This window comes from Mirounga angustirostris, unplaced genomic scaffold (genome assembly GCF_029215605.1).
Source record: "Mirounga angustirostris isolate CCGP_5_RB_7025 unplaced genomic scaffold, mMirAng1.0.hap1 SCAF_4, whole genome shotgun sequence".
Taxonomy (NCBI): domain Eukaryota; kingdom Metazoa; phylum Chordata; class Mammalia; order Carnivora; family Phocidae; genus Mirounga; species Mirounga angustirostris.
Window position 1 is genome coordinate 20,845,781 of NW_026991712.1, and position 12,695 is coordinate 20,858,475.

The 12,695-nt window shown below is 41.7% G+C and overlaps 1 protein-coding gene across 13 annotated transcripts in view; it reads left to right on the forward strand.

Moving 5' to 3' along the window:
- SAMD12 (sterile alpha motif domain containing 12) overlaps positions 1–12,695 on the forward strand; it is a 386,018-nt gene that overhangs the window by 39,565 nt on the left and 333,758 nt on the right. For all 13 annotated transcript variants that reach the window (XR_010410537.1, XM_064587977.1, XM_064587976.1 and 10 more), the window contains exon 2: positions 765–943. Coding sequence is in view for 12 of the 13 variants with exons in the window: in XM_064587977.1 (XP_064444047.1) it covers positions 765–943 (179 nt within the window). In the remaining variant the exon portion in view is untranslated. The remainder of the gene's footprint in view (positions 1–764; positions 944–12,695) is intronic.

The following is a 12,695-nucleotide window of genomic DNA, read 5'->3' on the forward strand; positions in this document are numbered from 1 at the left end:
AAGTATTTGTTGAACGAATAAACATGCTCAGGAAATGGGCTGTAGATTTTGCAGGGGTATCCATGTTAGAGGATGTGGAGAGGGTAAAACAGGAAAAGTCAGAAGCCAGTAGGCTTGACTCCTTGGAACGCTCCACTTTGGTCTTTCCTTCTTTCATGTAGTGATAATAACTCGTTCAAAATCACTTGTCCTTTTGTCTTTTTTTTTTTTTTTTCTGTCTCTCCTATTGGACCATAGCATCTTTGAAGGGAACATCTGTCATATAAAAATCTGTGTTTTCAGGATCTAACCCAGGGATGGCACATAGTAAGTGCTCAGCAAATAGTCGTGCGGTGAATGCAAGAGGGTGCACTCCAGCGGGTGCTTGAATAGAGTCAGAGGGGGAGGGAAGGAGTGCTCTCCAGATGGAGGCAGAGACTAGAAGCTAAACCGTAGGGGTTGAACTAGTTGCGTGTGTGGGAGGCAGTAACGAAGTTGCCTAATTTGGTATTCTCATCTGTGATGGGGGAATTACTAACTTGCTCAAGGTCAGACAACTTGGAAGTGATGGTTTCTGGGTTTGTACTGAAGTTTTTGACTTGAGAGCTCAGGGTGCCCTCCACGCCATGCTCCCTTCCCCCCAGAGGATTTCCCATAGTTATCACACCACCTCTAAACTTGCTGCTGCCTTATTTCTTCCTGCTTAGGTCAGATGAAATACCATCTGTCGTGGACACCTTCTTTGTCGGACTTGTTTGGAGTTAAATTTTTCCCCTCTCTCCTAGCTCTCCACTGTGGCTTGAATCCACGGGGTATTGATCACTCTGCCCGGGCCGAAGGCATTAAACTGCAGATTGAAGGGGAAGGTGTTGAATCTCAATCCATTAAAAACAAAAATTTTCAGAAGGTGTTTGACCAAAAAGGAACCCCCAAGCGACTGCCAGCAGAAGCTGAGACGGCTAAGGTAGGTCATAATCCACCAAATTATGGAGATTCGAAAGTTACAGCTTCGATATTTTGTGGTCCAGCCACAGAGAACTTGAGGGTGCTTTTTCACTACTCACTGTTGTATCTTCAGTTAAACGAACACTGACTGCTTCTTGGTTCTAGGTAATAATAAACCAAAATGTTGACTGCATCCCCTTTGGAGTGCAACTAAAACACATTTGGGGGCCGTGTCATGTCATGAGGCCGAGCATGGTATAGAATGGGCTATCAAGAAGAATGTATTGGACTTAAAGGTGAAAGATTTGTTTGCCGGTCTCAGATTTATCATTTTATGACATTAGGCATATCATGTGACTATCCAGGCCTCAGATTCTTCTTATGTACAGATCATAAAAACTCCCTCCACTATTGGGTTGAACAGTTGAAATAATACCATACATTGGAAGGATTTTGTAAAAAGGCCCAGTGCCGCATGTGTGTGAGGGATTTTGCTGACACACACTGTTAATCACTGGTTTTTTTATTAAATATATGCATGTATTCCAGGTACTGTTTCCAAGACTCTTGATGTATGGCCTAGTGTGTCTCTAACAATTCTATGAGGTAGACAATCATAAACAGGACTCTAATCAATGAAAGAGATAACCATTTCTATTTTGTTTTCAGATACTTAGTTCTTCTTAGATGTAGGCACATAACATACCAGTAAGATGGGACAGGGTGGGTAGATGATTCTTTAGTAAGGACCACCTGTTCTAAAGGTTTCCCACAATGGAACTGGCAGTAGATGGATTTTTATCTGAAATCAGTGAAGATGCTCATGTTTGGGGCACAGTTGAAGATGTTCATATTAGTTTGCCCCTTGGAAATTAAAGAAACTTGTCTTCATGTGGTATTTGGTTTCTCCCTTGTGCATTCTCTACAAAGGAATTTCCTGTCAGATGTTTGTGTGAATGAATCTGTGCATACCTTGGAAAGCAAAGGTTACAATCACCCAAGAAAAACTTGAAGTAGAAAGGTCATTTTGCTGTCCTACAATAACCAACTCCCTCCCCACTCCAAACGTCTTCCAAAATCAAATGTGAATTTCTCTGCTTTATCCACAATTTTGAATAATTACTGTTGTTGCTTCCCTTCTTGAGTGTGGATAATTAAAACTGATGACCTGAAGTGCATGCTTGTGTGTGTTGTAGAGCATGGGAGATGATTTAGCCAGGATATTGCACATATTTTGCACTAAGTGTTTTAGTGGAGAGAAATTGCATCTCATAGGAAATTGGTTGATGTTGAATTTGGTTTGTGAGCAGAGTTGGAAATAGGTGAGCCCTGTTATATCCTGTTATGTTTAAACCTTCTCAATCTCTGATGCTACACAGGCATCTTGAAAGAGCAAGGGGAAAAAAAAAGTATTAAGGATCTTTAAGAAGATAAATAGCTTGAGTAGGATCTTTTCAAAAGGATGCTTAAAATATTAAAAATTAGAGTGAAAAAGCTGTTATTTGTCTGATTTTAATTCAACTTTAAACATTTCCAGATTATCTCTTATTTGAAAGCAGTTGAGGAATATAAAGTTTTCTTTAGATCTGACATGATGTGATTACTTGTGAATTATTTGGAATACGTGATACTGTAGTAATTCCTGAATTTCACGTTGGTAGCATTTGCCTTTGTCTCTAGATCACTTTATGGCTGCTTTGCTGAAAACATACTTCACGGAGAATGTCGTAGTCTATAATGAGCCTTTCCTCGGGAAAACCAGATTCGTTTGAATTATCCTGCTCATCTACAGTGAAAGGGGGTTAAGGGGGTTGCTTTCACATTGACATCATATTTAGGAGTGAACAGACCAGAAGTTTTAGTAAAGCCTAGACAAAGTATTTGCTTTTCTTCATGGAGGACCTGAGGACAGCAGTGGTTGCTGGGGGTGGGGGTGGGGGGTGCAGAATTCAAAATAGGGACCAGAGTATGATTATTACAGACCTGCAGTGTTACCTACACCAAGCCTGTGCCATGGTGTGAACTTGTTTTGTGCGTGTACACACACAGTTAAATGTTCTTGTTGCCTTGAGAGGGTTATTGGAGTTGTGAGTTTTCTTCCTTTTTCTTAGATAAGTAAGTGAATCTCGGGTAACTTGACCTACTCTAAACTTAAAAAAAAAAAAAAAAAATCTCTGGCTAGAAATGTTCGCATTTAAAGCCACTCAGTAGTATAAATTGGTACAGTTTTTCTGGAGGACAGTTTGATAGCAGTTATTAGAATTTTAAATGTGTGTAATTTTCAAGTCAATAATTCCCTTTCTAGAAACTTGTCCTAAGAAATAGTCATCCAGATGTGCAAAAATGACTGCAGGACAATTGTCACTCTGGCGTGGTTTGTAATATGAAAATGTTGGAAACAGCCCCAATGTCCATTTCGAGGATGCTGGCTAAAGGAACTATGTCATTTCATGCAATGGGACAGAATCCTCCCTTTAAAAGGATAAAGGAGACCTATGTATTTATCTTTGGGCTCCTATAACAAAATACCACAGACTAGGTGGCTTATAAACAATAGAAATTTATTTCTTTAAAGATTTTATTTATTTGAGAGAGCAAGAGAACACAAGCAGAGGGGGCAGCAGGGGGGGAGGGATAAGCAGGCTCCTCGCTGAGCAGGGAGTCTAATGCAGGGCTCGATCCCAGGACCCTGGGATCATGACCTGAGCCGAAGGCAGACGCTTAACCCTGAGCCGCCCAGGTCCCCTAAACAATAGAAATTTATTTCTCACGGTTCTGGAGGCTGAGAAGTTCATGATCAAAGTGCCGCCAGATTCGGTGTCTGATGAGGGCCCACCTCCTGTTCATAGATGGCCATCATGTCACTGTGTTACGTGGTGGAAAGGGACAGGGTGCTCGTTGGAGCCTCCTTCAGAGCACTAATTCCATTCACGAGAGCTCCACCCTCATGACCTAAGCACCCACGAAAGGCTCCACCTCCTTATACCATCACATTGAGGGCAACTGTGAATTTTAACAGAACATAGACATTCAATCTATATCAGTATTTATGTGAGAACATTAGTGGGATAATATTTTGAAGCGAGGGATTGGGGGAGACGGCACAGCGTATATAGCATGTTCCCATTTATGTAAAAAGGTCTTTTTCTGTAAAAAGCATCACTGAGTCTGGAAAAGTTTATTCCACAATTCGAACCACAGTTTATATCCGGAGTTGAGATTATGGGGAAAATATTCTCTTCGTTTCTGTTTTGAGGTTTGTTTTTGTTTTTGTTTTAAGATATGCACGTTTTTAAGTGTATTGACTTCAAATCCTTTTTCAGATTGCTCTATTAACTTGAGTAGCTCAACTCTTTTTCTGTTTGAGTTGATATTCTGCCTTTTAAGGTGCTGTATTTCCTCCCAGGCCTCCCCATTGTTGCTAGTAAGTTCTTTGCTAAGGCAGTGAGTTCTCTTGGAGACTTCTTGCCTTCACGTGCCTTCAGTTGTGGAGACCATTTTGTGAGGTGCTTTTGTGTTTGCCTCCTCTTGAACTTTCTGGGATGTCACAGCTCTGGCCAAGTGTTATGTTAGAGTTCAGTTTGACTTTCTACCCCTTGGCTACGGATGATGCACATCAAGTGCCCCCCACTCCCATCCCATATGCACTTTCCTGCTTGCAGGCTTCACACAAGGAACCTGGTTCCAGTTCCCCATCATGCCTGTGGCCTCACCACTTGGAGTCCAGCCATGTTGGGTTTTGAAACCAATCCCGCCCCACATCACCTGTCCCAGATCCCCAGCAGGTGTAGTGAGCTTCATGCCCCCTCACTGCTGTGGTTTTCTGACACCTAAAGATTTCTCCTCCATGATTTCAAGCTTTGCTTTATATCAACTTAAAAATGTACTTTCTAGTACCTTCAAGTTTCTAGAGCCTGAGGAAGGGAGGATTGTAGCAGGAGCTTTTAATATACCATCTTGACTCTGAAATTTGTATTGCTTTCATAATCTAAAAATATATATCTTTCCTCTCTTTCTCTCTCTCATCTTTATTCTTGGAAAAATTATCTTTTTTACTTCTCTTAAAATGTGATTTTAGAGCCTTTGGCTCTAATCCTCAAAAGACTAGAACTCTAGTTCCAGAAAGAGGGGGGTCTGTGCCAGGAGATGCCATAGCTCTTACAGACCAAAGGGAAACCAGTGGAGAGCCAAGCTCACTTTTAATTAAGCCTCATGATTGGGCAGCATTGAGTCTAGTTGGAAAAAAAAAAAAAAATGGAGCCAACTGAAATGTAGATCTGCAAAAGATATTTACCAATGCAAATTCTAAATGCTTCTGAGCACTTGGGACTCAGAGATTATATATGCAGAACCACACAAGTTGAAGATGCAAAAAAAAACCAAACAAAGAAAACCCCTGTGTTAACTGTTAACTTAGTTTTACAGTTGGATACGGGGCAAGAGCTAAGAAGTATAGCATTTTCATCTCTGAGGGAGGTGCAGAAATTATAAAGGTACACAGCTTCTTTTGTCCCCTCCCCCATAGAGGGTCATGTATAGCTGCCACAGATGAGAGCCAAGGTGGTCTTAACACAGAGAAGGCACAGCCTCTGTTTCCCATTGATTTATTTTTATTTTTATTTTTATTTTATTCTAGTCCTGGAGGCCCAAGGCCAACTCCTAGTCCTGCAGACCATGTATAGTTCCACATAGCAGTTTACAAGGAAATAGTCCTATGAGAGGCTGAGGTCGTCCTTCCTGGACAGGCCCAGGTCCAAGGTTTATTAAGCCTTTTCTCACAAGCCGTAGAGACGGGGCAGCCAGAGAGTATGCACCAGAAGAGTAGAACTGGACCTGGGTTGGGAAATACAGGTAAAACTCAAATATGCAGCCATAAGAATGGAAGCAATGAAGTTGAACCTGGAGCCAGGGTTTGGCAGCAGATGTCCTTAGGTGTGCTCAGCATCAGTCCCCTTGGAGTCAAGACTCATGTTTTGGAAACAGGTTAGAACAGTATGTTAGAGCCAAGTTTATGGGATATGAATGCTGCAATGAAGAGCAAGGATCTATTTTCTCCCTGCCTGTCCAATATGGTAGCCACTAGGCATATGTAGCTATTTAAATTTATTAAAATTAAATACAGTAGATTCATTTCCCTGGTCCTACCAGCCACATTTCAAGTGGTCGGTTGCCACATGTGTCTAGGGGCTACTGTTTTGGATGGCACAGACCTAGAACATCACCAAGTTCTGTCAGCAGTGCTCTGATCTATAGAAAGCTACTGAAGTTCTCTGGGTTATAGGAGTAAGATGAAAAAGTAGTACTAACATTCTCTCTGACTCTTGTCCTTGGGCCTTGCCTCCAAGGTGCATCAGTCATAAAAAATGTTGAAATAGGGGTCTGTTTTGAGAATGATCCCAAATGCTCTGATGGTTGGGATTTCAGTTTCCATGGCAACTCTGGCTGTGGAATGCATCAACCTATCAGCAGGTAGTATCCTGGCCATTTCCCATTGGAATTCTAGTATGTATGCTCACCGGTGGCCTAAACACAGTGTAGGGAAATGAAAAACTTTTGCCTTCTAGAGTTGATTTTCTAGGTGCTCATGAGGAAACGCTCCCTTTGTGTTCTTATGCCTATAAAATAAGGGTTTCCTACAGTAAATTCTTATTTATTTTTGGCCAACAATGGTAATTCACTAGAGCCTGTAAAGTGGTAAGTCAGAGTGATAATCAGGAGTCTGGTAGCTTTTTGAAGATGGCTTTTTGAGTGTCCCTCATATATGTGTGACTGCTCAGTAGTGTGTGTGTGTGTGTGTGTGTGTGTGTGTGTGTGTGTGTAGCTTGATACGGGGCTTGATCTCAAAACCATTTGATTATGACCTGAGCTGAAATCAAGAATCGAGCACTTAACTGAGTTAAAAATAACCACCTGTATTTTTTAACCAGTTAAAAATAACCACCTGTATTTTTTTTTTTAATGTGTATCCCCATTTTGTAGCTAAGAAAACAAAGTGTTCAAATGACTTGCCAAAACTTAGTTTCTGACTAACAACTAGAGGAAGTTAGCATTCAAATATAAGTCGAATGCCTCCAAACCCAGGGTTTTTTTATTCCCTTGACGCTAAATGTACAAATGATTTATTTATTTGAAAAGAAAATAGAATCTGTTATACTGAGAATCTGGCCAACTATGCAGAAGAAGAGGTTAAAAAACACTGCATGTCATCTGTATTCCTCAGAGAAATACTGAAAATCTTGATCTCTGTTTATATAAGGGAGAAGCAATGCCAGCATCTAAAACAGTGAATAGTTGCCTGCCTTTGGCTTTGGGATGCATTATGTGAATCTTTGGCAGCAGATAGCCTTTTCTCATTAGGCTAATATTAGATTTAGTTTGTATTTCTTTGGCACAGAGTTAAAGGAGCTGGCCTGGAACTTGGTGCTGGAGGCAGGAGGAGGAGAAAGCCTGGTGCTTTGGATAAGCCACAGGCGGATAAATGAGAGTTGACTGGAGGTGGCTGGTGGACATTTGTAACTATGAGCAGGAAGCATTCATCTGGGATTACAACTGAAAACTAAAAGAATTTTGACTTGGGTTAAAAGGCGAAGGGTGGATTGTATTTAAACCTTGATCAAATTACATTGCTCAGCTGCCCCTGAGAAGGTCTGTGGCAATTTGGGGATAGAATGATCTAATTCTTGGCTATCTGTATTTCTTGGCTCAGGGAGCAAGCATGTCTCCAAAAGAAGCTGCCAATCCAATATAATGTCACCAGTGATATGAAGGGAAATAATGCATGGGAAACATAATGAGCACACACTTTAAGAATTGTCAGAAGGGTCAGAACAAGAGAGACAAGCCAGAATGACTTCATGTTGTGTGAGTTCCAGGGCCCCAACACATACATACTGGGCACTTGGAAAGATCTCAGGAAAAGCTACAGCAAACCCATATTTGAAGAGGTAAGCATTCATTACTGAAGTGTTGAGATCTGAAAAGTGGAATAAGTAGGATGTATTTGAGCCATAGATTCATGGTATGCTCAACAAAGAAGGAACCTTAGGGAGCATCTGCCCACCTAATTTATAGGTAAGGGAACTGAGACGATGGGTTCTCCAAGATTTTGATGCCAGTAGGGCCCAGTCTAGCCTGAAACATAGTTCTAATCCATGGCCAGTGCTTTTCACTCTGTTATGCTGACAGATTTATATGACACAAGTTCTTAGAGCCATTTGGTTCATGGTACTTTTCTGGGGTATTAAGACTATAGTTTGTGCCATTTGAAGCTGCAGAATGAAAGTTGATGTTCAGGGGAGATGGAGCTCCTAACAGCAGGTGGATCAGAACCAAGTTACAGTTTCATTGACAGTTTTGACACAGCAAAGACAGGCCTCTGAAGGAGAGGGCTTTTGAGTTCTAGGGAGGGCTTGTCTGGAAGCACTCTGCCCGAATGCTTTTCCTTTCCATTCTGAAACTCTGAAGATTAATATCCAACCATGGAAGCAGTTAGAGTCCTTAACATTCAGAATTGAGACACTTCAGAATACTATGCATCTACATAAAGGCAAATGTACATCTTGTACCTGAGGAAGAGACAAACATACGTAGGATTTAGGACCGCAGTGAGCCTATTCTGTAGTTATGATGAAGATGTCTAGTCCTTGATGAGTGAGATTGGAAAAGCCTAGAAGTATCTAAGAGCCCTGGTTAACTCAGCTGAGTAAAGAACTCAAGAAACAGGTAAAGCAGAGCCACACATTCAAATGTGAGAAAGAGTAAGATGAACATCAGAAGGTAGTAGAAGAAAGCAGGGTTTGGCCTTTGCCTACACCCATAGCTAGAGAGCTGATGCTAGTTCCTAGGGAGGGGCATTTTAGATTAACAAACACACATCTTCTCTGAGCACATACAGTTTTACCCTCTCTCTCCCTGCACATACACATGCTAAAATACCTTCTTTATAAAATGCATGTTTAGCGGGGCACCTGGGTGGCTCAGTCCATTAAGCATCTGCTTTCGGCTCAGGTCGTGATCCCAGGGTCCTGGGATCGAAACTTTGTGTTGGGCTCCCTTCTTCGTGGTGATACTCCCTCTCCTCCCCACTTGTGTGCGTGTGTGCGCATTCTCTCTCCCTCTCTCTCTTTCTCTCTCTCCCTCATAAAATCTTCAAAAAAATGCATGTTTAGGAAGATTTTCAAATAAATATCTGCTTTCCTTGATAGGTCAACAGCAACTACAGTGCAGGCTATGAACACTTGAACTTAGGTGACCATATAGAACAGGGGTTTGCAAACTTTATTATAAAGAGCCAGATGGTAAATGGCTCTGCATGGGGCTCTCCATGTGACTTTGAGGAAGTGGGTGCATTTCACTGAGATAAGTGGTGGACCTATGGCTTAGAAGCACATCTGCTTGTCCTCACTGCTCCATATCACCTTGCCTGTGCCTCAGCAGATGGGAGGCACTAGACAGCTCAGCTTCTGATGCTGCACACCCAATATTTTAGAGAACTGTGGGAAGAGGGGTGGGAGGTAAAAGGGAACTTCAAATCATTTTAAAGAAACTTTCTCTTCTCTGTAAACATGTGAATGAGCACAGCTTATGTTCTGTTTGGACATAAGCTGTCAAAAGTTTATAGTTGGAAAGGAAAAAAATTGTAATAAGTAATCATTTAAAACTGCCATGATATTACTCATACATTGAGAAGGATTTTGTAATAATTGGAAAAATGGAGTATTCCATTATGTAAAAGAAACAAATTGCAAATGGCATATAGGCACTTCCCTTGTATAGAGATGAATGAACATGATATGCCACTGAGTATTCTACCTGCCCCAACTACCTACTCTGAAATCCATGCATGTCACATCTCCACTGCCATCACATGGATCCACCTCGCCATCTCTTCTCCCGTGGACTACATCAGTAGCCTCTTAACTGGCTTCCATTTCACTCTTGTCCTCCAGCGATCATTCTCCACACAGCAGTATTGAATCAGAGGAAGCCATTCACCTGCTCAGCATGCTTAATAGTTTCCATAACACTTAACAAATGTAGATTTTCTACTTTATCATGAGTGATAAGACCCTAAGACATTTGGGCCATGCTTCCCTTCTCAACTTCACTACATAGCAGGGTCCCTTCTGGTTGTCTGAGCTCCAGACATACTTGTCTTTGTTTCTTAAATATACCAAGGTCATTCTGTCTGGAGAGCATTGGTACTTGCCATCCCTTCTGCATGTTTTTCCCCTTGATCATTGCACAGCTGATTCCTTTCATTTAGGTCCTAGCTCAAATGGCCTCTCTAGAGAAGCCTGACCACCCTAACTGAATTAGTCCCCCAGGCACGTTCTGACGTCACGGTTTGTCCTTCATAGAGCTTCTTCCTGTCTGAAATCTGTTTATTTTCTGTGTCTCCAGTAAAATTGAAACTCCTTGAGAGCAGTGATCTTGTCTGTCTTGTTCACTGCTATAACATCATTACCCGCTACGGTGTCCAGCACATAATAAAGAATATCTTTGATGAATGAATCAGTTGATGTGGGACAGCTTAGTCTTCCTGTCTTTTTGCCCTGTAGTTTTGTTATCTTTAGCTTCTCTACAAGTGAGTGGAAAGATAAATCTTTCTTCCTGAATGGTGGACCATGTCAGGAGAATACTTTTCTGAATGGTGAGTGCAAGTGAGATATCCTACACAGGGCGAGCAAAGAATACTTCCATAGCCAATCTACTATCCTTCATCCTCACAAAGTCTAGATTGTTCCTATGCCAGGGCAAATAGCTGTTTTGCAGTCTAAGAGGCAAGCATTCCAAACTTAAAGACTCTCCGACCCCTGTGTTGGGACCCAGTGATCTCTGCTACCTCCAGGGTTGGCCAAGATTTCAGATGACAAGGTTCCTTCACCCCCACCCATGGCTCTCTGCAGGGTCCTCAATGTAAGCATCGTCTGACTCCCCTGATTGCTACCCTATTTTCTTGAAGTCAGACTTGAAGGAAATGGAAAACAACAGCTTCTCCTTAAATGATTAAGAACTAATGACTTGAGGGTGCCTGGGTGGCTCAGTTGGTTAAGCGACTGCCTTCGGCTCAGGTCATGATCCTGGAGTCCCTGGATCGAGTCCTGCATCGGGCTCCCTGCTCGGCAGGGAGTCTGCTTCTCCCTCTGACCCTCCCCCCTCTCATGTGCTCGCTCTCTCTCATTCTCTCTCTCTCAAATAAATAAATAAAATCTTTAAAAAAAAAAAAAAGAACTAATGACTTAAAAATCAGACCACCAGGTACCAATCCATACCTAAAACATTATTTCCAATTCTTTATGAATTAGAAATAGCTTTCAAATGTTGCTTTCACAGGTGACCTTAGATATATACTATCCTAGTCGGCTTGGGTTGCTGTAATGAAATACTATCGACCAGGTAGCTTAAACAATAGACTTATGCCTCTCTCAGTTCTGGAGGCTGAGAAGTCCCAAAATCAAGGTGCCAGCTAATTGATTCCTGGTGAGAGCCTTCTACCTGGCTTGCAGATGGATAACCTTCTGGCTGTGGTTTCACATGGTAGGGAGAGAGTGAGCTCTTGTCTGTCTTCCTCTTCCTGAAAGGATATTAATCCTGTGGAGCCCCACCCTCATGATCTCATCTAAAACTATCTCCCAAAGGCCTCCATTACCAAACGCCATCACACTGGAGGTTAGGGCTTCAAGTTATGAATTTGGGAGGGGACACAAACATTTGGTCCATAAAATACCAAATACGTGTTTTGGCGAGAAGCCAAATAGCTGAGTGTTAAATAATGTTTTGGCTGAAGTTGAATATCACCATTGTAGAATGAATGTCTGGCATACAAGAATAAACCTGAAATATTAATAAGAATGTCTATTTATTACAACTTAATTAAAATTATCCCAAGCAGATTTTGTTTAAAGTTGGCATTGTAATACAGTGGTAATAATTTCTCTGAGCTGTTAGCTCTTGTGGTTTTACATTGCACATCTATGATACTGAAAATATGCTCTCTTTCAGCTGAGGTCAGTAAAGGAGCAACCTACATTTTTGTCCAGCTCTGTCACTACAGGGTTGTGCTCAGGGTGATATACCCACCCCTACCTCCCTCCTGCCCCGAAGTCATTAAGTTTTTCTCCTTCTCCAACAATAATTACTAAAGACTTCTAATCTTGGGCTTGCCATCTTGGTTGAAAGTCATGCGGTAACTTCACTGAAACAATCCCATAAACTAAAGCTTTTAGTTTTTTAGTACTTGAAAAAGATGCTTTTAAAAAAATTCTCAAAATGAAGCTTAATTTTGTTATCTCTCGTGGTTTTCTTTTTTAAAGCAGTGTTTTCACAATATTCATTGTAAAACATTCTCAACTCAGCAGTCAGATCCTGTTGTTCATCTAATGGCCCCCTGTTTTCCTCAAAAGCCAATGTCCTTTAGATACCCTACGGGGCCCTACATGATCGGTCTTGTGGCAAGTCACTCGTGTCATCTGCTACTACACTCTTCCTTGCTTCGGCTGCTTCTGGATGAAGCCAGGCATCTTCCCACCTCAGAGCCTTGTACTGGCTGTCCTCTCTGCCTGCAATTCCTTTTCCTCACGATGCACAGGCTATGCTTCTTCATCCCCTTTCAGTCTTGGCTGCTTAACCTTCTCAGTGAAGTTGACATGGGCTCTTCTATTTAAATAATGACCTTTTCCCCAGTGCTCCTGATCCCCTCCCCAGCTCCAATGTACTCATCACTTGCTAAAACGGTATATCGCTTCCATATTATGAGCATGATTATCTCA